Source organism: Hypanus sabinus, chromosome 7 (assembly GCF_030144855.1).
Source record: "Hypanus sabinus isolate sHypSab1 chromosome 7, sHypSab1.hap1, whole genome shotgun sequence".
NCBI classification, from domain to species: Eukaryota; Metazoa; Chordata; class Chondrichthyes; order Myliobatiformes; family Dasyatidae; genus Hypanus; species Hypanus sabinus.
Window position 1 is genome coordinate 89502787 of NC_082712.1, and position 25727 is coordinate 89528513.

The 25727-nt window shown below is 47.3% G+C and overlaps 1 protein-coding gene across 1 annotated transcript in view; it reads right to left on the reverse strand.

Annotated features, from left to right (window-relative positions):
• Positions 1 to 25727, reverse strand: part of pelp1 (proline, glutamate and leucine rich protein 1) — a 55685-nt gene that overhangs the window by 14034 nt on the left and 15924 nt on the right. Inside the window, exons 8-11 of the mRNA XM_059975132.1 lie at positions 17714 to 17843; positions 14805 to 14892; positions 5411 to 5499; positions 1834 to 1950 (exon numbers count right to left, since the gene is read on the reverse strand). Coding sequence (XP_059831115.1) covers positions 1834 to 1950; positions 5411 to 5499; positions 14805 to 14892; positions 17714 to 17843 — 424 coding nt within the window. The remainder of the gene's footprint in view (positions 1 to 1833; positions 1951 to 5410; positions 5500 to 14804; positions 14893 to 17713; positions 17844 to 25727) is intronic.

Sequence of the window (25727 nt, forward strand, 5' to 3'; positions counted from 1 at the left end):
CTGCCCATCCCCTCCCCACCCCTTGATCTTTCCTCTGATTGGTTTTTCACCTGGCACCTCCCACCCTCCCCCCACCTTCTTTATGGGGCCCCTGCCCTCTCCTTCAGTCCTGACAAAGGATCTTGGCCCGAAACGTTGACTGCTCGTTTCCACGGATGCTGCCTGACCTGCTCAGTTCCTCCAACTTGTTTGCACATGTGTAATTTATACATTTTTTTTTATCATGAATGTACTTTAATTCATTAGAGACTCATATAAGTAGGCTATTGGATGAAAGAAAATGTAAGTTATGTAAGAGGGAAGGGTTAGATTGACCTTAAAGTAACATTTAAAGTTTGGTTCAACACCGTGGACCAATGGGTCTGTACTGTGCTGTAGTGCTCTGAACTCTAAATGGCCTCACTGGCAGAAAAACCGAACATGAGAAGGCTCAGCAGAACCTTATGGTGAGTGAAATTCAGAGCACAGCAGTTACATCAGCACTGACTCAGTGAGCTGAATGGTCTTCTTCTGTAGTCTCTATGACCCTGCAGTTTTCGCCAGGTATGGTTCTGTTCCTGGAAAATGCTCAAGCTGGAATTACAGTCATTAACTGAGTTCTTGGGCAGCAGACAATACTTGTAGCCCCACATTGGCTGAAAAATCCAACCTACCAGGCTCCCCAGTGCTTGTGTATATGAACTATACAAACAGCATCTGGGGAGGACATGTATTGTAGCACTTTTAGAGTAATATCCACAAAAGATATGCCTCTACCAAAGGAAGTGCAAAGAGCTCCTTCCCTTTACTAGCCTGCAGGTCACCCTTGGTCAAGATGTAGAAACTGCTTAGCCCCAGACCCCACAACACCTCCCCTCCCCACCACCGGATGAGGGTCACATGAAGCCATGGCAGCAGGTGGTGGATGGTTGTATGAACAGCTGGTGTATTTCCTAAGTCCTGGTGTGTGCCCACTGACACCAGGCAGACAATCTCTGTAGAGTATTGATAATGGCTGGGGGTCACCCGTCTTGTAAAGACACTGCCCGGAAGCAGGGTATGGCAAACCACTTCAATAGAAAAATTTGCCAAGAACAGTCACGGTTATGATCATCCACATCATAAGAGATAATGATTGACAAAAGATACGGGAGAAATGCAAGTTCTTTTTCCCCCACAGACTGATTGCCACTCGTCAGTTTCTTGCCGTTTGTCAAACTCTATGGCTCATTTTTCACAATCCCTCCCACTGGACATGGATATTTGTTTATTCATTTGGAGACGCAGCATGCTAACAGGCCCTTCTGGTCCAACGAGCCCGCACCATCTAATTACACCCATGTGACCAATTAGCCTACTAACCCGTACATCTTTGGAAGGTGGAGGAAACAGGGGCACCCAGAGGAAAACCTTGCGGACACGGGGAGAATGTGATCACGCTGTGTGCACTGTTACGCAGGGGAGCAGTCTAAGTTGTCCAAAGCTGACCTTCGGGGTAGTATAGTAGTGTAGTGATTAGCACACGCCTTACAGTACAGGTTACCCCGGTTCAATTCCCGCCTATGCCTGTAAGGACCTAGTACGCACTCCCCACGTGTGGGTTTCGTCCAGGTGCTCTGGCTTCCTCTCACAGCCCAAAGACGTACCAGTTAGGTTAATTGGTCATTGTAAATTGCCTCATGATTAGGCTAGATTTAAATCGGGAGTTGCAGGGCTGCATGGCTCGAAGGACCAGAAGGGCCTATTCCATGTGGTATCTCAATCATAAATAAAACCATGTTGAGCATTGCCCATCAACACCCACAACCCCTCTCCCCAACTCCCACAAACCAGTCTCTCAGCATGGAACCTAACCTGTACGCTTTCTCCTGGCCGGGCACGGCCGTGTCGCGGGGAGACCCCCATGCCGTCAGGACTTGAGGGAAGAGCCTACAGATGACATCAGCAAAACGCAGCAGACGCTTCTTGCACCTGATGGACAGAAAACAACAGATTCACATTCTGGTACGTCGCAGGAGGAGGGGAGGGAGAAAGACTGAAGAGCACTAAGTATACCCGGGGTGTTATCTACTATGAGAGCAATAACCAACTCGTCAAATGGGAAACATGGTATTTGAGGTTTAGTGTTGTACTGAAATAAAAGTGCCACTGCAGAGCTGGGGTTGGGGAGGGGGAGATGTAGAAGAAGTGAACAGGTGAAGGCGCTGTTAAACCGAGAAAGTCTGGAGATGCTGGAAATCTAAAGCAACACACACAGAGCGCTGGAGGAACTCAGCATGTCAGGCAACTTCTATGGACCGAGATCCTTCTTCAGGATTGAAAAGGAAGGGGGAAGACATCAGAATAAAAAGGCGGGAGGGATGCGGGGGAGGAAGGCTGGGCAGTGATAGGTGAAGCCAGGTGAGTGGGAAAGGTCAAGGGCAAGTGTCAGCCCAAAAAAAATGTTTACACTTTTCCATCGATGCTGAATGACCTGCTGAGTTTCTCCACCGTTCTGTGAGTGTTATTATGTACGTAATTTATTAAATAAATGAATGTAGTTCATCTTAAACTCTTCCCCTTGCCTTGTGATAAATTGGGCACGTCAAAATGATTTAAGTGTCGGGTATCTTGTCTCAAGAAAAGAGATGGGAAACAAAAGACTAATCTGTTGGAATTCATTGAGAAAATAAGATAAAACTTTATTTATCCCAAAGGAAAATATTGTTGCAAGGCTGCTCAGTCAGAAATATATACTTTAAAATACAAAATTTAAGCATTGAGGCATGAAAAAGAACACAAACTGTGCATTAAAAAGTAATAGTAGGACTTGTAGAGTCTTGTAGCCACATGGAGAAAGGATCTCCTGTGGCGTTCAGTGGTACACCTCGGTGGAATCAGTCTGTTACTAAAGGTCTCCTCTGTTTGTCCAGTATGTCATGGAGGGGATGAGAGGGATTGTCCATAATGCTCTGCAGCTTCTGCAGTATCCTCCTCAGACACAACCACTAGGGAATCCAGTTCCACCCCCAGAACAGAACCAGCCTTCCCGATGAGCTAATCGATCTTCTTGGCGTCATGCTGGTCACCACGGAGTCATAGAACATCTGCAGCATAGTACTGCAGACGTTGAATGACCGGAGCCTACTCAGGAAGTACAGTCGGCTCCGTCCCTTCTTGTACAGAGCCCCTGTAATTTTAGTCAAGTACAGTTTATTGTCCAGGTGAGCTTCCAGATATTTGGAGCCCCGGACAACTTCCACATCCGTTCGCTTGACGGAGATGGGAATGCAAGGTGTTTCCACCTTCATGAAGTCCACCACCAACTCCTTTGTCTTACTGATGTTGAGCTGCAGGTGATTCAGCCCACACCATTCAACAGAATTGTCCACCACACTTCTGTACTCAGACTCTTGAGCTCACCTATTCTAGCTCACAACTGCCGAATCGTCCAAAAACCTCTGCAGGTGGCATGACTTCGACTTGTATCTGAAGTCCGAGGTGTAGACAGTGAACAGGAAGGGGGACGGGACAGTCCTCTCCTTTGAGCTACCCCTGTGCTGCTAACCGCAGTATCTGATACACAGCTCTGTAATCTCACATACTGTAGCTGTCTGGACAAGTAATCTGTAATCCAGGACACTAATGGAGCCTCCAAATGCATCTCCATGAGCTTACTCCCTAATAAAGCAGGTCGCACGGTGTTAAAAGCTCTGGGAAATCAGAGAACATGGTTCTCACAGTGTGCCTGGCTCATCCAGATGGATGTAAGCCCATTGAAGCAGGATGATAATGGTGTCCTTGGCTCCAATGTGTGGTTGGAAAGCAAACCGCAAGGGGCCCAGTGATGGATTTACAATAGTCCAAAGGTGTGCCAAGACCAGTCTTACAGGCAAAATAGCCAAAGGAGAGTCAGTGGGCATTGTTTACTCGGATTTTTAGAAGGCCTTTGACAAGGCTGTGTAGCAGTATAAACATGCATCCCTTCCAAAGGAGATGCAAGGCACTCCTTCCCTCTGCTAGCGTACAAGTGAACCTTGGGCAAGCTGTAACACTTGATTAGCCACACCTCCCCCCCCCCACCCCCCACCCCCCACTGGATCAGGGTCACATGAAGCCATGGGAGCAGGTGGTGGATGGTCACATGAGCAACTGGTGCATATCACGAGTCCTGGTTATGTGACCATTGACACCAGGCAATCTCTGAGGAGTATTAATAATGTCTGAGGTCACCCGTCTTATAAAGACTCTACCCAGAAGAAGGCAATGGCAAACCACTTCTGTAGAGAAATTTGCCAAGAACAAATGTGGTCATGGAGACCATGATCGCCTACGTCATATGACACGGCACACGGCGATGACGACGATTTGACAAGGTGACACACATTAGGTTTCCTAACAAGAGCCCGTGGTATTAAAGGAAAGATACTAGCCTATGGCTGATTGGCAGGAGGCAAAGAGTGGGAATAGAGGGGACTTTTTAAGGTAGTCTGCAGGTGATTAATGGTGTTCCACAGGGGTTGGTGTTGGGACCATTTCTTTTCACCTTGTATGCCAATGATTTGGATGATGGAATTGATGGCTTTGTGGCCAAGTTTAAGGATGATACAACGATAGGTGGAGGGGAAGGTGGTGTGGAAGAAGCAGGGAGTCTGCAGAAGGACTTAGATTGGGAGAACCTAAACTAAGAATTAGCAGATGGAATACAGTGTTGGGAAGTGTACAGTCATGCACTTTGATAGAAAAAAAATAAACGCATAGTCTATTTTCTAAATGTGGAGAAAATTCAGATATCAGAGGTGCAGAAAGACTGGAGAGTCCTCGTACAGGATTCCCTACAGGTTGAGCTGGTGATAAGGAAGGCAAATGCCATGTTAGCATTCAAGAGAGCTGGACTATGAATACAAGGTCATAATGCTGAGGCTTTATAAGGAATTGGTCAGACCACACTTAAGAGAGGCACACACAGAGTTAATATTTTAAGTCATCAGAACCAGATTTTGGTTTTGACAACCTGTGATGCAAGCTGTTTCTCTCTTCACAACGCTGTGCAGCCTGCTAAATGTTTCCAATTTCCTACTTTTTTTTATATAAAATTCTCTTGTTTAGTTTTATCTGTGTCTCTCACCATGGAGGCTGCTAAACCTTTCCAATTTTTTAAAATTTCATATTTCCAGCACTGTGTGTGTTTTTTAAAAATTTTCAGTTATAAGCAAATTAGATTATAAAGGAGAAGTACTTGCAGGATTATTGGGAGGGAAGAAGTGCTCAGCAAGTGCTAGCGCTGATACAATGGCCAAATAGCCTTCAGCTACCTTGTGGGATGCTAAGGGACCAGTCTTAACAATTGTGCATAGTCAATGGCGGAGGCAGGGGTGGGGGTGGGGTTGAGGGAGAGGGAGTTGATACACAATCGACTGACTGGACAGGTAACATTATCAAGCACACTTACACAGAGATGAGAGCAGAGAGGATCTCAAGGGCGTCACAGTGGACTGTCGGCAGGACTAGCAGCTTCAGTGGTCCCTCGCCTATCCAGCTCTGCCAAGGAAGATGTCAAAAGCAAGAGGTCTGAGAGGACAAATGAGGACAAACCCAAAGACGGCGTCAAGCTCAGCAATACTTCCACCTTTGCAGTTGGTATCTTTATTCTCCACGTTCAAAATATCTAAATATAGCTGGTAGCTTGTTCCCAAGATGGATATATTTAACTAATTATCACGGCACAGATACTTTGCTTGACATAGGGCACTTCTCCAATATTTAACAAAATGGGGAGTAAATTATATAGGAATAGGAGAGTATAGCACTGGAGCAGATCCTTTGGACTATGATGTCTGTAACAATCTTGGTGCCAACCTAAACTAATCTTATCAATCTGTACTGTCCCTCCATTTCCTGTCTTGTATAGATGCCTGTCCCAATGCCTCTTAAACACTGTTATTATCTTTGGAGAACTGTGTGCAGTTTTGCGCACCCACTCACAGGAAAGATGTAAACAAGGTTGAAAGAACAGAGAAAATTTACAAGGTTGTTGCCAAGACTGGGGGCCTGAGTTATAAGGAAAAATAGGTTATAACTATTCCTTGGAATGTAAAAGATTGAGGGGAGATTTAATATATAAAGCTAGGGCACCTAAGACTTTTGCATAATATTGTAGTAATTTTAAGTTTCGTACTGTACTGCTGTCGCAAAACAGAAAGCATTACATGAGTTATGATAAACCTGATTCTGATATGGGTCTCTATTGTGGACTGAGAGTGGGAAGGGGGCAGGGAGAGGGGGATCACGGTTGGGAAATGGGTAAGGAAGAGGGGAGGGAGCGAGAAGCACTTTTGGGACATTAAACCAATTGTTTGGTATCAAGTTATCTTGCCTGGTGTGTCAGGGTTGTGAGTGTCTTCACCCACACCACCCCCCTGGCTCGGGGCATTCCTCCTCTGCCACCTGTCTATGACTCTACAACACTACATCTGCTTCCATCACCATCCCCGGTCATCTACACTCTTTGTGTAAAATACAGAACAAACATACCACCACATGCTTTCATTACCTGTCTACAGTGTTACCACTTAGGGAGCAATGCACAACATTCTAATATTCTTTGCCCATATTGGTTAAGAATGTGAAACTCTTTAGAAGAAGGGCTAGATGTGGTGAACATTACTGGTGCATACAAGGGAAAATTAGTTCTCCTGCTTCCCTGTAAGACATGTGGCCCATCAACTCGATACTAGCTCTCAAAAAATGATGTTGCCCACTTACTCCTATGCAACAGTCTCTCATGCACCCTTCAGCATCCCCAATTTTCCCACTTACCATACTGTACAAATCTTAGGATCACAAGACATAGGAGGTTTAGGCCATTCAGCCCATCGAGTCTGCTCTGTCATCCCATCATGGCTGATCCCAGATCCCACTCAACCCCATACACCTGCCTTCTTGCCATATCCTTTAATGCTCTGACCAATCAGGAAACTATCAACTTCCACTTTAAATATACCCATGGACATGGCCTCCACCACAGTCTGTGGCAGAGCATTTACAAATTCATCACTCTCTGGCTAAAATAATTCCTCCTTACCTCTGTTCTAAAAGGTCACCTGTCCATTTTGAGGCTGCACCCTCTAGTTCTGGATACTACTACCGTAGGAAACATCCTCTCCACATTTACCTCATCTAGTCCTTTCAACATTTGTTATATCCTTCCCAAGATATGGGGCCTAAGCTATAGCTAAGTGCCTAAGACTTTTGCACAGTTCTGCAGTAATTTTATGCATTGCACTGTAATACTGCCACAGAAATAAAAAAGACATATGTGACTGATGATAAACCTGATCCCGATATGGGTATCTATTGTGGACTGAGAGTGGGAAGGGAGCAGGAAGCACCAGAGCAACATTCTGTAATGATCAATATCTGCTATTTACGAAGGGTGGGAGGCAGCAGAAAGGAAACTATAAACTTGTTAGCCTAACATCAGTGGTTAGGAAGTTGTTGGAATCGATTGCTAGTGATGAGATTACGGAGAACCTGGAGGCACATGACACGATAGGCCAAAGCCAGCATGGTTTCCTGAAAGGAAGATCCTGCCTGACAAACCTACTGCAACTCTTTGAGGAAATTACAAGCAGGGTAGACAAAGGAGATGCAGTAGACGAGGTGCTCTTGGATTTTGAGAAGGCCTTCAACAAGGTGACGCACATGAGGCTGCTTAGCAAGATAAGAGTTACAGGGATGTTACTAGTGTGGGTGGAGCATTAGCTGGTTGGCAGAAAACAGAGAGTGGGAATAAAGAGATCCTATTCTGGCTGGCTGCCAGTTACCAGTGGAGTTCCACAGGGGATGGTATTGGGACCACTACAATGTATGTCAATGATGTGGACTACGGTATTAAGGGATCTGTGGCTAAATTTGCTGATGATACAAAGATAGATTGAGGAGCGGGTACTGTTGAGGAAACAGAGAGCCTGCGGAGAGACTTAGATAGTTTAGCAGAACAGGCAAAGTGGCAAATGAAATACAATGTTGGAAAGTGTATGGTCATGCACTTTGGTGGAAGAAATAAACAGGCAGACTATTATTTAGATGGAGAGAGAATTCAAAATGCAGAGATGCAAAGAGACTTGGGAGTCCTTGTGCAAGATACCCTAAAGGTTAACCTACAGGTTGAGTCGGTTGTGAACAAGGTGAATTCAATGCTGGCATTCATTTCTAGAGGTATAGAATATAAGGGCCAGGACGTGATGTTGAGGTTCTATATGGCACTTGTGAGACCACACGGAGTATTGTGTGCAGTTTTGGGCTCCTTATTTTAGAAAGGATATACTGACATTGGAGAAGGTTCAGAGAAGATTCACGAGAATGATGCCAGGAATGAGAGGGTTACCATATGAGGAACGTCTGGCAGCTCTTGGGCTGTATTCCCTGGAGTTCAGGAGAATGAGGGGGGATCTCATAGAAACATTCCAAATGTTAAAGGCCTGAACAGATTAGATATGGCAAAGTTATTTCCCATGGTAGGGGATTCTAGGACAAGAGGGCACGACTTCAGGATTGAAGGATGTCCTTTTAGAACTGAGATGAGGAGAAATTACTTTAGTCAGAGGGTGGTAAATCTGTGGAATTTGTTGCCATTAGCGGCTGTGGAGGCCAAGTCATGGGTGATTTAAGGCAGAGATAGACAGGTTCTTGATTAGCCAAGGCATCAAAGGGTACGGGGTGAAAGCAGGGGAGCAAGAATGACTGGATGAAGTAGATCAGCCCATGATTGAATGGCGGAGCAGACTCAATGGGCCGAATGGGCTACTTCTACTCTTGTATCTTATAGTCTTATAATAAATCAACTGTCTGGAACTAAATGAACCTTGCCTGACGTCTCAGAGCTGGGTGTGCCTGGACCGCCCCCCTCAGGCTGTCACTCCTCTATCACCTGACCCACAACCATTCTCCCCCAACAGCGCAATCCTTCACCACTCACAACATATCTTTGTTCCCATCAGATTTACAAACTCTCTCTCAGCTGCACGTGGACAAATACAGTACTGTGCAAAAGTCTTAGGCAACCTAGCTAGGGCCTAGAACTTCAGCATTGTACTGTACATTAAAAGTTATTTCCAGCGATTAATAACGAACCCAACAGCAGGTCTTTGGGTTGTGGGGTGGGAACCAGAGTACTCAGGGAAACCCATATGGTCACAAGGTGAATGTGCAAACTCCACAGTGTCTGACATCAGGATCAAACTCAGAATGCTGGAGCCGATAGGCAGGAAAGCCAATTGCTTCTTTGTTAGAGCAGGGTTAACACGATGAGATGTGGGAGAAGTTCATGTTCAGCGTTAACTCCAGCTCAGATGAGTTAAGCTGAAGGCCCTTTGTGTAATCAGTTCCAAACATTAGAGACACAGAATCAGAGTCATACAGTACCCTTTGGCCGAGCTCATCCATGTCAATTAAAGACCCTATCTGAGCTTAATGTATTTGCCCATTCTGGCCCATATTCCTTTAAACCAGGAATTCCCAACCTGGGGTCCTTGGACCTCTTGCTTGATGGTATTGGGTCAAAGGCAACTTCTTCACCACTCTATCTGTGTTTCTACTTCAGAGAACTACACTCTGTGGCCACTTTATTAGGCACACCTGCTCATTAATGTAAACATCTAATCAGCAGTAAGCAGTATCACATAGCAGTAACTCAATGCATAAAAGCATAGAAACATAGAAAATCTACTGCACAATACAGGCTCTTCAGCCCAGAATGCTGTGCTGAACATGTATTTACTTTAGAAATTACATTGTGTCACCCACAGCCCTCTATTTTTCTAAGCTCCATGTACCTACCAGGAGCCTCTTAAAAGACCCTATTGTATCTGCCTCCACCACAATCACCGGCAGCCTGTTCCACACACTCACCACTCTCTGCGCAAAAAACTTAGCCCTGACATCTCCTCTGTACCTACTTCCAAGCACCTTAAAGCCGTGTCCTCTCGTGTTAGCCATTTCAGAGCTGGGAAAAAGTCTCTGACTATCCACACGATCGGTGCCTTTCATCATCTTATACACCTCTATCAAGTCACCTCTCATCCTAAATCACTCCAAGGAGAAAAGGCGAAGTTCACTCAACCTATTCTCATGAGGCATGCTCGTCAATCCAGGCAACATCCTTGTAAATCTCCTCTGCACCCTTTCTATGGTTTCCACATCCTTCCTGTAGTGAGGTGACCAGAACTGAGCACAGTACTCCAAGTGGGGTCTGACCAGGGTCCAATAAAGCTCTCGGCTCTTAAACTCAATTCCACGATTGATGAAGGCCAATACACCATATACCTTCTTAACCACACAGTCAACCTGCACAGCAGCTTTAAGTGTCCTATGAATTTGGACCCCAAGATCCCTCTGATCCCACTACCAAGAGTCTTACCATTATATTCTGCTATCATATTTGACCTACCAAAATGAACCACTTCACACTTATCTGGGTTGAACTCCATCTGCCACTTCTCAGCCCAATTTTGCAACCTATCGATGCCCCGCTGTAACTCTGACAGCCCTCCATACTATCTACAACACCTCCAACCTTTGTGTCATCAGCAAATTTACTAACCCATCCCTCCACCTCCTCATCCAGCTCATTTATAAAAATCACGATGAGAAGTCCCAGAGCAGATCCCTGAGGCACACCACTGGTCACTGGTCTCCATGCAAAATTTGACCCGTCTACAACCACTCTTTGCTCAAGCCAGTTCTGGATCCAAAAAACAATGTCCCCTTGGATCCCATGCCTCCTTACTTTCTCAATAAGCCTTGCATGGGGTATCTATCAAATGTCTTGTTAAAATCCACATACTCTACATCTACTACTCTACCTTCATCAATGTGTTTAGTTACATCCTCAAAAAATTCAATCAGGCTTGTAAGACATGACCTTCCTTTCAAAAAGCCATGCTGACTATTCCTAATCATATTATGCCTTTCCAAATGTTCATAAATCCTGCCTCTCAGGACCTTCTCCATCGACTTAACAACCACTGAAGTAAGACTCACTGGTCTATAATTTCTTGGGCTAGCTCTACTCCCTTTCTTGAATAAAGGAACAATACCTGCAAGCCTCCAATCCTCCGCAACCTCTCCTGTCCCCATTGATGATGCAAAGATCACTGCCAGAGGCTCAGCAATCCCCTCCCTCGCTTCCCACAGTAGCCTGAGGTATATCTCATCCAATTTCAGTGACTTAGCCAACTTGATGCTTTCCAGAAGCTCCATCACACCCTCTTTCTTAATGTCTATATGCGCAAGTTTTTGAGTCTGCTGTAAGTCAACCCTACAATCACCAAGGTCATTTTCCATAGCGAATACTGAAGCAAAGTACTCATTAAGTACCTCTGCTAATTCCTCCGGTTCCATACACACTTTTCCACCGTCACACTTGATTGGTCCTTTTCTCTCATGTCTTATTCTCTTGCTCTTCACATACCTGCAGAATGCCTTGGGGTTTTTCTTAATCCTGCTTGACAAGGCCTTCTCATGTTCCCATCTGGCTCTCCTAATTTCATTCTTAAGCTCCTTACCGCTAACTTTATTATTTTCTAGATCTCTATCATTACCTAGTTTTTTGAAGCTTTTGCAAGCTTTTCTTTTCTTCTTGATTAGATTTTCAACTGCCTTTGTACACCAAGGTTCCTGCACCCTACCATCCTTTCCCTGTCTCATTAGAATGTAACTGTGCAGAACGCCACGCAACATTTGCCACATTTCTGCTGTACATTTTGCTGAAAACATCTGTTCCCAATTTACGCTTCAAAGTTCCTGCCTGATAGCCTCATATTTCCCCTTACTCCAATTAAACACTTTCCTAACTTGTCTGTTCCTATCCCTCTCCAATGCTTTGGTAAAGGAGATAGAATTATGATCACTATCTCCAAAATGCTCTCCCATTGAGAGACTTGAAACCAGACCAGGTTCAAGTCCCAATACCAGATCAAGTACAGCCTCTCCTCTTATGTCAGGAAACCTTCCCAAACACACCTAACAAACTTCACCCTATCTAAACCCCTCATTCTAGGGAGATGCCAATCAATATTGGGGAAATTAAAATCCCCCATCATGACAACCCTGTTTTTACTACACCGTTCCAGAATCCGTCTCCCTATCTGCTCCCCGATGTCCCTGTTATTATTGGGTGGTCTATAAAAAAAACACCAAGCAGAGTTACTGACTACTTCCTGTTTCTAACTTCCACCCACAGAGACTCAGTGGACAATCCCTCCATGACTTCCTCCTTTTCTGCAGACATGACACTATCCCTGACCAGCAGTGCCACACCCACCTCTTTTGCCACCCTCCCTGTCCTTTCTGAAACAATTAAAACCTGGCAGACGTTCCTGCCCTTGAGCCATCCAAGTTTCTGTAATGGCCACAATATCATAGCTCCAAGTACTGATCCACACTCTCTCATCCACTTTGTTCATGACGCATCTTGCATTAAAAGAGACACATCACAAATCACTGGGCAGAGCACATCCTTTCTTTATCACCTACCTATCCACCCTCTCACACTGCCTACAAGCTTTCTCTATCTGTGAGCCAACCACCCCTTCCTCCATCTCTTCAGTTTGGTTCCCACATCCCCCCCCCCCACCCAGCAATTCTAGTTTAAACTCTCCTCAATAGCATAAGTAAACCTCCCTGCCAGGATATTGGTTCGCCCTTTGTTTCACTGGCAACCAGTGCTTTTTTACAGGTCACACCTCCCCCAAAAGAGATCCCAATGATCCAGACATCTGAATCCCTGCCCCCTCTCCAATCCCTCAGCCACTCATTTATCCTCCACCTCACTCTATTCCTATACTCACTGTCGCATGGCACAGGCAGTAGTTCTGAGATTACTACCTTTGAGGTCCTGATTCTCAGCTTTTTTCCTAACTCCCTGTAGTCTGTTTTCAGGACCTCCTCCCTTTTCCTGCCTGTGTTGTTGGTACCAGTATGTACCACAACCTCTGGCTGTTCACCTTCCCACTTCAGGATATCATGGTGCAATCAGAAAATCCCGGACCCTGGCACCTGAGAGGCAAACTACTATCTGTGCTTCTTTCCTGTGTCCACAGAATAGCCTGTCTGACCTCCTAACTATAGCCTGTCTGCCCCCCTATCACTGCTGCCATCCTCTTCCTTTCCCTACCCTTCCGAGCCATAGGACCAGACTCTGTGCCAGAGGCACAGCCACTGTTGCTTCACCCAAGAAGGCTGAAGCCCCCCCCCCCCCCACCGACAGTATTCAAACAGGAGTACTTATTGTTAAGGGGGACAGTCTCTAGTACCTGATTCACCCTTCCCTCTCCATCTCCACTTATCTGTCTCCCGAGGCCCCAGTGTGACTATTTGCCTATAGCTCCTCTCTATCATCTCCTCACATTCCCTGACCAGACGAAATTCATTGAGCTGCATCCCCAGTTCCCTAACCTGGTCCCTAAGGAGCTGCAGCTCAACACACCCGACACAGATATGGCCATCCGGGAGGCTGGGAGTTTTCTGGGCTTCCCACATCTGACAGCCAGTAGAGAATACAAACATACTTCTTATTCTTCACCTCTACCCGTAATTGCTGAAGCCCCGTTGAGCCAAAGCCCTCCTACTCTGACTCCGTCTACTGTAACACACTATCTATAAAGATCTTCTTTCTAAATCCTTCCCGCCGCTCTAACCCGTTGACTTGCTTGCGCAGTTGTGCCTTGAGCATGCAGACATGCTCAAGAAGTTCAGCTGGTCAGACAAAACATCATAATAAGGAAGACATATGATCTAAGTGATGTTGACTAAGGAATCATTGTTGTCAGACAAGGTGGTTTGAGTACCTCAGAAACTGCTGATCTCCTGCGAGTTTTACTCACAACAGTCTCTAGACTTTACAGAAAATGATGCGAAAACAAAAAAAACTTCCTGTGAACAGCAGTTCTGTGGGCAAAAGTTCCTTATTAATGAGAGGGGTCAGAGGAGAATGGCCAAACTGGTTCAAGCTGACAGAAAGGTGTCAGTAACTCAAATAACCATGTGTTACTACAGTGGTGTGCAGAAGAGCACCTCTAAATGCACAACATGTCATACCTAGAAGTGGCTGGGCCACAACAGCAGAAGATCATGAACATGCACTCAGTGGTCACTTTACTAGGCACAGAAGATACCTAATAAAGTGGCCAATGAGCGTCTACGCTTGGACCCCTAGGTCTCTGCTCTTCATATATAGTACCGAAGTCCTGCTCTAGTTTCATTCACCAAAATGTAACACCTTGCACTTGTCCAAGTTAAATTCTATCTACTGTTCCTTGGGCCAATTCATTGACAGGCAATTCAGAAACAGTGGCAGTCCATGAACCCAGAGTCTAGCGATTCAACCAGCTACCAGCTGAAGGAGGAATGGGAAATGCCATGGAAGGAGCACTCGCTATGTGGAGTACTACAGCAGATGGAATAACATTAGTGCTGTAATCAGGAGTTAGGAAGGGATGAGAGGCATCACCTGTCATTCGCCAGCTCAGGTCGACCTTGGGCCAGCTCAGTGGCACAGTGGTTAGCACAATGCTTTACAATACAAGCTGCTCTCTTTCTGCCACAGCCTTAAGGAATTTGTATGTTCTTCTTGTGACTGTATGCATTTCCTCCGTTTCCCCCCAATGTCCAAAGACGTATTGGCTGGCAGGTTGATTGGTCATAGTAAATTGTCCTGTGATTAGGCTGGGGTTATATCAGGGGATAGCAGGGTGGCACAATTCAAAGGGCCTCTACCATGCTGTATCTTAATAAATAATAAATGAGACCAACCCTGGACCAGACTGGAGTATCTGTCTCCTTACCATGCTCCTGGGGGAGATGTTCAAGACTCGGCAGATGAAGCTGAGCACATCCTGGACCGGGATCTTCACGGGCACTGGGAAATCCGAACTAGGCCAGATGGGAGAAAGGTGAGTCAGTTGCATCTTGGAGAGAGGCTGGGGTAAAACGTCCAGAGAGCAGAGATGACTTACCAAGCAAAGCACACAAATTTCTGCGATGCTACTTCTTTAAGAGAGACCTGATTGTAGACTCCAGAGCTATTAATCACTGCCTTTTTCCACTTTCACCCTCAAATCTGTACACATCCCACCACCCCCTCAATTACACTCCACTCTATCCATTATTAACTGGGTCTTCCCCCACACATTCCTCACAGTTCCTCTAAACTTAACAGGTTTAGAATTCTGAACGGAACCTTCAAAAAAAAAGAAGCAAGTTTTGAAGTATGGCACGTAGTGGTTATCACAACGCTTTACAGAGCAGGTCTCCTAGGCTCAATTCCCATTGTTTGTAAGGAGCTTGCACGTTCTCCACATGATTGAGTGGGTTTCCTCCCACAGTCCAAAAATGGTACTGATTGGTCAGTGTAAATTGTCCTGTGATTAGGCTCAGATTTAATTGAGGGGTGCTAGTGGCTTGGCTTGAAGGCCCAGAAGGGCCTAGTCTGCAATGTATCTCAATAAAATAAAAAGATATTCTGCCTGGGCTGTGTACAACCTAACAGTAAGTTCACAAAAATTTTTGATTTCAGATAACCCTGACCTCTTGTGTTTCCCCCGCTCTTCTGATCCACCTCTGGTCCTCCTGCTTTGTTGTCTTTCCCATACATTCCCTCAGACCCCAATCGCCCATTTCCAAACCCCTCCTCCTCCTGAATCCAACACATTTCACTCACTGGATCTCCCTTCTTGCAACTGGCTCCATCTGTCCCTCACCTCTTCTCTAATGGTCCCCAATATCACCTTTTGTATGAATGAGTTTCCAGTACTAGTCATCAGGACACGCAAGAGAGAATACAGATGTTGGAACGCTGGAGCGACACAAAATGCTGGAGGAACTTAGAAGGTCAAATAGCACCCCTTTACAACTCACGTTGTCAGGATTATCATTTTGTATTTGCATAGTTTGTCATCTTTTGCATTTTCAAGGACTCTTCATCTCATGTTCTCAATATTATTTATTGTTATCATTTCTTTTTTTTAATTTGTACAGTTCACTGTCTTCTACAGTCTGAACACTCTGGTTGGTGCAGTCTTTCACTGATTCTGTTATGGTTATTATTCTATAGATTTGTTGAGTGTGCCCACAAGAAAATGAATCTCAGGGTTGTGTTTGGTGACATATACATACTTAGATAATAAAATTTACTTTGAACTTTGGTTACTTGTTCGTCCATATATAGAGTTGAATTGTCAGGGAGCACGTCAACACAGCAATAGGCCCTACGGTCCATCTAGTTTGTGCTGAGTTGTTATTCCACCCAGTCCCTTCAACCCCCACCTGGACCATGGACCTCCATACCCCTCATGTCCATCTTTTTATTCAAACTTCTCTTATCATAACTACTTTCTTTTCTGTAAATGCACACAAGGAAATGAATCTCAATATATGGTAACACATATGTACTCTGATAATAAATTTGCTTTGAACTTTTCTACTGAGGGAGAATGAGCGGTCAACATTTCAGTCAAGATCTGAAACTTCCACTGCCCATTTCCTCCCATAAATGCTCTTGACCTACCAAGATCTTCCAGCATGCATTGCTCCAGCATCGTTAACCTTTATGTTCCTACTCATTGCCCTCCAGTCTCTGTCTCCACCTTTACCTCACCCACCTGCCTCCATTTTCCCATCATCCTTCTCCTCCCCCTCCCCATTCCACCTGTCACTTGCTGACCTCTTTCTCGCCACCTCCCTCTCCACTCTCAGTCCTGATATGGACTCTCACCCCAAAACATTGACCATCCTCCACCAACACAGAGATGCTGCTCAACCTACTAAGTTCCTTCAGCAGTTTTTGTTTCGCTTTCAGAGTACGTTTGGCTTATTAAGAATATCCAGTCAGATAATCCAATATCAAAAGTCACAAGCGTTTTACTGTACCTGGTTATCAGATCACTGTCAGCAGATCATTCAGTGCACAGATTATTTCCGTTACTGGATGTGAACACTTTACAGGTGCCTAACGCTTGAGCAAGCCACCGCACACTGGCATACATACGATGGTGGCAGAGTGCAGCAACTCAATGCAAGCTGCTCTCAGCCAATCTATTCATTGTGCTTATTATAATTCCTACTCTTTTAAATTGCGATCAAAATATCAGTTACTAACAAGGTTATCAAATCTGCTTACAGTCTGGTAAGTGACTTCCTGACACAAATGCACCCACCTAGCAAGGCTTAGGACACTCCCAACCTCCTGAAGACTCACGAATTGCCAATCTACCTCACTATAGCTCTTCTTTTTTGTCCATCTGGACTGCACTTTTTTGTAGCTGTAACACTTAAATTTGCATTAATTTTTAGTTATCTTTCTTCCCTTCCCTTCCTCTGTCGATCAGTCTTCTATCGATAGAGTATGATACAATGCCCTTCTGGCCCAACAAGCCCACACCACCCAAATACACCTGTGTGATTAATTAACCTACTAACCCCTGCTTCTTTGGAATGTGGGAGGGAATTTGAGCACCCGGAGGAAAGCCACGTGGTCACGGGGAGAACATACCACTTCCTAGATAGCTGGTGCAGTTTATAGCATTAAGCATCCTTGATGCACTTACCAGTGCAAAGCTTAGCTTTGCATGCCATCCAAACTTATCAGGCATGTATTCCAGTGCATGTGACAATAATAAACCAATTATCAGTTCAATTCCAAACACAGACCCTGCTTACGCCACCACACGCTGGCATAAGGAGCGCAGAGACTTACCAGAGAAACAGAGAGAGGCACTTGCTCAGGGCCGAGAAGCGTTGTCTCACCCGCAGCACGTGGAAGGGGTCAGTGTCACAGAGCAGGGACAGGGGCAGGTCAACTCCAGGTCCCTCATAGCAAACAGGGTCTGCAGCAGAGGAGAGAATGCACCAGGGTCAGCGTCACCCAGTGACTAAAAAATCAAAGCAAAACCTGCAGATGCTGAAAGTCAGAGAGAGCTAGGAACATTCAGCCTTTGTGGAGAGAGACACCAAGTCTCAGACCAGAGACCTTCAGTAAAACTTCAAATGACCTGAAATATTGTGTTCCACCAGCATTTTGTGTGTGTTGCTGTTCGAAATATTAAGTGCTCTGTCTCCAAAGATGCTGCTTGACCTGCTGAATGTTTTTAGGATTTTCCCTTTTACCTCAACCCCTATGTGTCAATGTTGGCTCACAGTTCAATCCCATTCTCCCGTATATCTCCATAACCTATTATCTCTCCCACGTCCCTGCAATTCCAATTCCTGGGTCACCCATTCACAGTAGGGGCAATTTTGGCAGACAATTAACAAAGGGACCTGCACATCTTTGGGATGTGGGAGGAAACCCACACAATGACATGCAAACTTCTCAGCATTAGAGATCAGAATTGAACCGGATCTCAGGAGATGTGAGGTCATTAGGTGCATAGTCTAGAGGGGCTGAAATCCCCTAACCTGCTCTTAATCTCAATGCTCATATGATTTTAAATCTGAGTATTGTTATTTTATTTAGATACATCTCAATAACAGCCCTCTCCCAACGAGCCCACACCACCCAATTATACCCATGGGATCAAACTACTAACCCGCATGTCTTTGGGAGGTGGGAGGAAACCAGAGCACACTGAGGAAACTCACAGGTTACAGGAAGAACGTACAAACTTCTTAAAAGGACTGGTGGACATTGAACCTGGGTTGCTAGCAATATAATAGTGTTACGCTAACCACTATGCTTAATTAAATTTTCCATTAGCAGAGAGAAATCCCGAGGGAAAAGTAGTCCCCAAGGACTACATCGAGTTCAGTGTTGACGGGCAACTCCTGCAATGCTGCCAGTGCCAAACTGTATCGGTGTCTGCTGTTCCTTTGGGTTCATCAGATGTGTAGAGAGGGGTTTAGTTTGCTACATGGGCATCAGATTGCTCTCCATATTGTACTGCCCACACTTGTGTATCTAGAGAGCTAGGATGCAACATCTATGACCAACAGAAGCTCACATTGTCTTGCAAAAGTACATATACTGCTCTTACAAGAAAAAAAATTCAGTTCTACCACCCCTCCACAGAGCACAACTTTCCAGTTAAACTGTAACTGTGTGAAGGGACTTGGGTTGGGTGAACATATTTACCAACTACACCCAAACCAAGCTTTGACTGAAAGTCAAACTTATCTCTTAGCAATCCCTCAAGCAAAACCTGCTCTCATCAAGGCCGAGAATTTTAGCTTCCAGTTCAAGTTTAATTATCATTCAACCATACATGAATACAGCCAAATGAAACAGCATTCCTCCAGGATCAAGGTGGAGCAACAGTACCAACAAGCACACAGAAGACTGAACCTAATACATAGCACATATGGTTACAATTTCATTACAAAATAGTCACAAAGAGAAAAAAAGTATTTTAATAATACAGCCCAAGTCCCTTGGTCCTAGTTTTATTTCCACAGTTGGAATTACAGGTGTCCCCCGTTTTTCAAACGTTCATTTTATGACAGCTTGTTGTTACGAAAGACCTACATTAGTACCTGTTTTCGCAAACCCAAGAGGATTTTCGCTTTTACGATAAAAAGACGCCCGCTTTAAACAAAGTTTGTACGTATGTTTACCCTGAGAAAGACTACCATGACTGTGAAGCATTGTGCAGGCAGTTGTTTGCGCATGTGTGTACCTGCATATGCATGTGCGTATGTATGTGTATATGTGCCGATTTTTTCCTCCAAATCAATTTTGGCTTGCTGTCTTCCCAAGTTTGATAAGTGAAACTACACCGTACATACAATATTTCTACTTTATATAGGCTGTATATTTATCAAATCATTCCTGCTTTTACTGTATGTTACTGCTATTTTAGGTTTTATGTGTTATTTGGTTTGATTTGGTAGGTTTTTTTTGGGTCTGGGAACACTCAAATAATTTTCCCATATAAACTAATGGTAATTGCTGCTTCAACTTATGACATTTCAGCTTACAAGCAATTTCATAGGAACGCTCTACCTTCGGATAGCAGGGGAAACCTGTATATAGAACACTACATTGCAGAAACAGGCTCTTCAGCCCATCGTCCATGCAAAACTATCATTCTACCTCATTCCATCGATCTGCCCCTGAACCATAGCCCTCCATATCCTCCCCATCCAGATTTCTCTAAAATGCTAAAACTGAACCCACATCTACCACGTCCACTGGCAGCTTGCCACACAGGTACACCACCCTCTGAGTGAAGATGTTTCCCTCAGGTTCCCCTCAAAAATTTCACCTTTCATCCTTAACCCATGATCTCTAGTTCTCAATGAAATAAGCCTGCTTGCATTTACCCTACCTACTCCTCCTAGTTCTTTCTCTCTCCGCACACTGGGTATTAGTCTCTTTAATGGGTTCTTTTGGGGTTTGGGTTGTGGCTGTCAGGAGACGAATCTCAAGGCTGTGTAAAGTAGATGTACTTTGATAATAAATATACCTTGAACTTTACACTTTTATCAAATCTCCCCTCATTCTTTTAGGCTCCAGGGAATGAAGTCCTAACCCATTCATTCTTTCCCTATGATTCAGGTTCTCAAGTCCCGGCACTGCTCTTGTAAATTTTTTTGTATACTCTTTCAGTCTCATTGATACATTTCCTAAAGGTAGGCTTCATTTTCAGCCTTTGCTGCCATTGTCTTTCTTCCCTTCAGCATCATCAGCGTGCTGTAGCAACTGATCAATTCATGCATAGTCATACAGTGTGCAAACCGGCCTTCAGCTCACCTCACCGGATGTGATGCTCAAGGAACTAGCCCCACCTACCTGAGTTTGATCCACAGCCTCTACATGTCTTCAATTCATTTATGCATCTAGATGGCTTTTAAATATTGCTAATGTTCAAAGTAAATTTATTATCAAAGTACACAACCCTGAGATTCATTTTCCTGTGGGCATACTCAATAAATCCAATCACCATAATCAAATCAATGAAAGACCACACCAACTCGGGCATTCAACCAGTGTGCAAAAGAGAGCAATATGGAAAAGAAATAACAATAAATATTGAGAATATGAGACGAAGAGGCTGTAAAAGCTAGTCCATTATTTGTGGGAATATTTCAATGATGGGGCAAGTGAAGTTAACCTCACTGGTTCTAGAGCCTGATGGTTGAGTAGTAGTAACTGTTCCTGAACCTGGTGGTGTGGGTCCAAACTACCCCCTCCCCACCCCATTCTTTACCACCTGTCCCACACCACTCCTGTGGTACTCTACCCTCATCATTCCCAACAACCTTTGCTCCTGCCAGATTTACAAACTCACTCTCCACTCAACATTGGCAAGTACAGTACTGTGCGAAAAATAAATAAATGGGCCTAAGACATTGGGTAGTACTGTGGCGACCCATTTCCTGGCACATCCGAACCGACTCACAATTAGATAGCCTACGGGGGTTTGGAGCCTCTGCGCCATGGGGGGCAGGTTGAGGGAGGCTTAAAAGTGAGGCTGAAGATTTCGAATAAAGTTTTTTCCTTCGACTGCAGTTACCGACTCCGTGTAGTAATTTTAGCGCTGCGTGTAGCACACCGCTACAATTGGTGACCCCGACGGTCCAAACGATTTTTGGACCAGTAATGACCGACGCCGCCTCTGGCGGGTTTCTGGACACAGCGCCCGAACCTATGGTTCCAGCAAGCCGAAGCCCAATTCCACTTTCGCCAGATCACCTCAGAAGACACCCGCTACTACTACGTGGTGAGCTCCCTCGACCAGGACACAGCGGCCCAGGTCGCGGAGTTCGTACAGTCGCCCCCGGCAGACGGCAAGTACACGGAATTCAAAGCCCTGCTCCTCAGGACTTTCGGACTCTCACGGCGCGAGCGGGCTGCCCGTTTACTGCACCTGGATGGCTTGGGCGACAGACCTCCATCGGCTTTAATGAATGAGATGTTGTCTCTCGCCGACGGACACACATCCTGCCTCATGTTTGAGCAGGCATTCCTGGAGCAGCTGCCCGAGGACATACGCCTGCCACTGTCCGACGCGGATTTCAGTGATCCCCGGAAGGTGGCAGCCCGGGCGGACTTGCTGTGGAACGCCAAAAAGGTGAGCGGGGCGTCCATCGCACAGATCTCCCAGCCACGCTCCCGGCAGCAAACCAGTCCAGGCCTGGCCGCAGAGCCCGCCAACCCCCGGCCCAATGAACACTGGTGCTTCTACCACCAGCGGTGGGGCGCAGAAGCCCGCCGTTGTCGCCCGCCCTGCAAGTTCCCGGGAAACGCCAGGGCCAGCCGCCGCTGATGGCTACGGCGGCTGGCCATCGGGATAGCCTCCTGTATGTGTGGGATAGAAGGTCGGGACGCCAGTTTTTGGTCGATACTGGGGCTGAGATCAGCGTTTTACCTCCGACGAGTTACGACACCCGCAGCAGGGCACCGGGTCCCCCCCCTGAGGGCCGTGAATGGCAGCACAGTAAGGACCTATGGCACCCGTCAGGTGCAGCTACAGTTCGGCACCAGCCAGTTCACGTGGGACTTCACACTGGCCGCCGTAGCCCAACCGCTTCTGGGTGCGGATTTTTTGCGGGCTCACAGCCTACTGGTCGACCTGCCCAGGAAGAGACTGGTACACGCCGAGACCTTTCAGACGTTCTCCCTGGGTGCAGCCCAGTTGCCAGCCCCTCACCTCGGCTCCATCACGCTGTCCAACAACGACTTCACCAGGGTCCTGGCGGATTTCCCATCGGTTCTGGCACCGCAGTTCACAGCGGCCATGCCCAGGCACGGCGTACAGCACCACATCCCGACCCAGGCCCGCGCTCGGCGGCTTCCCCCGGACAAGCTCCGACTGGCGAAGGAGGAGTTCCAGAGAATGGAGGAATTGGGGATCATCCGGCGGTCCGACAGCCCATGGGCCTCCCCCCTGCACATGGTGCCCAAAGCGACGGGGGGCTGGAGACCGTGCGGCAACTACCGCAGGCTGAACAAGGCTACCACACCGGACCGCTACCCTGTGCCGCACATTCAGGACTTTGCAGCAAACCTGCACGGCGCACGGATCTTCTCCAAGGTAGACCTCGTCCGAGGGTACCATCAAATCCCGATGCATCCTGACGACGTCCCAAAACGGCTCTCATCACCCCGTTTGGCCTTTTCGAGTTCCTCCGCATGCCATTCGGCCTGAAGAATGCCGCACAGACGTTTCAGCGGTTAATGGACGCGGTGGGACGGGACCTGGACTTCGCGTTCATCTATTTGGATGATATCCTCATAGCCAGCAGCAGTCGTCAGGAGCATCTGTCCCACCTCCGTCAACTCTGCGCCCGACTGAGTGAGTACGGTCTTACAATCAACCCCGCCAAATGCCAGTTTGGACTCGATACCATTGACTTCCTGGGCCACAGGATTACTAAAGACAGGGCAACCCCTCTGCCCGCTAAGATAGATGCGGTCCGCCTCTTTCCCCGACCCACCACGATCAAAGGCCTTCAGGAATTCGTAGGTATGGTCAATTTCTACCGCCGCTTCCTCCCTTCAGCTGCCTGGATCATGCGCCCCCTGTTCGCCCTGATGTCGGGTCCGAGCAAGGACATTACCTGGGACGAGGAGTCCGCCGCCGCTTTCATTCAAACGAAGGAAGCTTTGGCGGACGCCGCAATGCTAGTACATCCCAGAATGGACGCCCCTACCGCCCTCACAGTGGACGCATCAAACACGGCAGTCGGTGGGGTGCTGGAGCAACTCATCGCAGGTCGCTGGCAACCCCTGGCGTTTTTCAGCAAACACCTGCGGCCACCTGAGCTCAAGTACAGTGCTTTCGACCGGGAACTGTTGGCGGTCTACCTGGCAATCCGGCATTTCCGGTACTTCCTAGAAGGTCGGCCCTTCACCGCGTTAACGGACCACAAACCGCTTACCTTTGCATTTACGGAAGCGTCCGACCCCTGGCCAGCAACGCCACCTGTCCTACATCTCTGAATACACGACGGATGTCCGGCACGTCTCGGGTAAGGACAATGTCGTGGCGGATGCACTCTTTCGCCCTACCGTTCATGCCCTTTCCCAAGGGGTAGACTTTGAGGCACTGGCAGAGGCGCAGCAGGCGGATGAGGAGATTCCGAGTTACAGAACCGCAGTCTCCGGTTTGCAGCTCCAGGACCTCCCCGTGGGCCCGGGTGAGAGGACCCTACTCTGTGACGTCGCCACCGGCCAGCCCCGTCCCGTCATCCCAACAGCCTGGTGGCGCCGCGTTTTCAAATCCATTCATAACTTGGCGCATCCCTCCATCCGGACAACTGTCCGAATGGTTTCCAGCAGGTTCGTTTGGCACGGACTCCGCAAACAGGTCAGTGAATGGGCCAAAACGTGCATGCACTGCCAGTTGGCCAAGGTGCAACGGCACACCAAAGCCCCACCGCAGCAGTTCCATCCCGCCCACCGGCGTTTCGACCACATTCATGTGGATATTGTGGGCCCCCTGCCAGTGTCGCGCAGAGCGCGGCACCTCCTGACTATTGTGGACCGGTTCACAAGATGGCCAGAGGCGGTCCCGCTCACCGACACCACCTCCGAATCTTGCGCCCGAGCCCTGATCGCCACCTGGATATCTCGCTTTGGTGTACCAGCCCACATTACCTCCGACAGAGGCGCCCAGTTCACCTCCAGCCTGTGGTCAGCTATGGCCAGCCTTTTGGGGACTCAGCTGCACCACACCACTGCCTACCACCCACAGTCGAACGGGCTAGTGGAGCGTTTCCACCGTCACCTGAAGTCGGCCCTCATGGCCCGCCTGCGAGGAGCCAACTGGGCGGACGAGCTTCCCTGGGTCCTACTCGGCATCCGCACAGCGCCCAAGGACGACCTGCACGCCTCGTCGGCCGAGTTGGTATACGGCGCGCCCCTGGTCGTCCCCGGGGAGTTCCTACCAGCCCCAAGGGGGCAAGAGGAAGATCCCGCAGCAGTCCTGGGCAGACTACGCGAGAAGCTCGGTAACCTGGCCCCCATACCCACTTCACAGCACGGGCGGCACCCGACCTGCGTACCCAAAGACCTACAGAACTGTAAATTTGTGTTTGTACGAAGGGGCGGGCATCGGCCACCGCTGCAGCGGCCATACGAGGGGCCGTTTATGGTGCTCCGGAACAACGGGTCCACGTTCGTGCTGGACGTTGGGGGGAAAGAGGAGGTTTTCACGGTGGACCGCCTCAAACCGGCCCATGTGGACCTGGCGCAACCGGCCGAGTTTCTGGCATCTCGGCGCAGAGGCCGACCTCCCAAGCAGGTTCTGGCCCAGACTGTGGACATTGGGGGGTGTATCGCCGGTTCTGGGGGGGGGGTTATGTGGCGACCCATTTCCTGGCACATCCGAACCGACTCACAATTAGATAGCCTACGGGGGTTTGCGAGCACAGAGCTTTGGAGCCTCTGCGCCATGGGGGGCAGGTTGAGGGAGGCTTAAAAGTGAGGCTGAAGATTTCGAATAAAGTTTTTTCCTTCGACTGCAGTTACCGACTCCGTGTCGTAATTTTAGCGCTGCGTGTAGCACACCGCTACAGTACCATTGGTTGGAACTTTTAGAGCATGAGAGAATGAGAGGAGATCTTACAGAGACATAACGATTATAAGGGGTATAAATAGGATAAATGCATGCAGGCTTTTTTCCTCCCTTGGTTGAGTGCGACTAGAACTAGAGATCAGAGGTGAAAGGTAAAATATTTAAGGGGAATCTGAGGGGGAGATACTTCACTCAGAGTGTGCCGCGAGTGTAGAACGAGATGCCAGCGGAAGTGGTGGATGCAGGTTCAAGTGC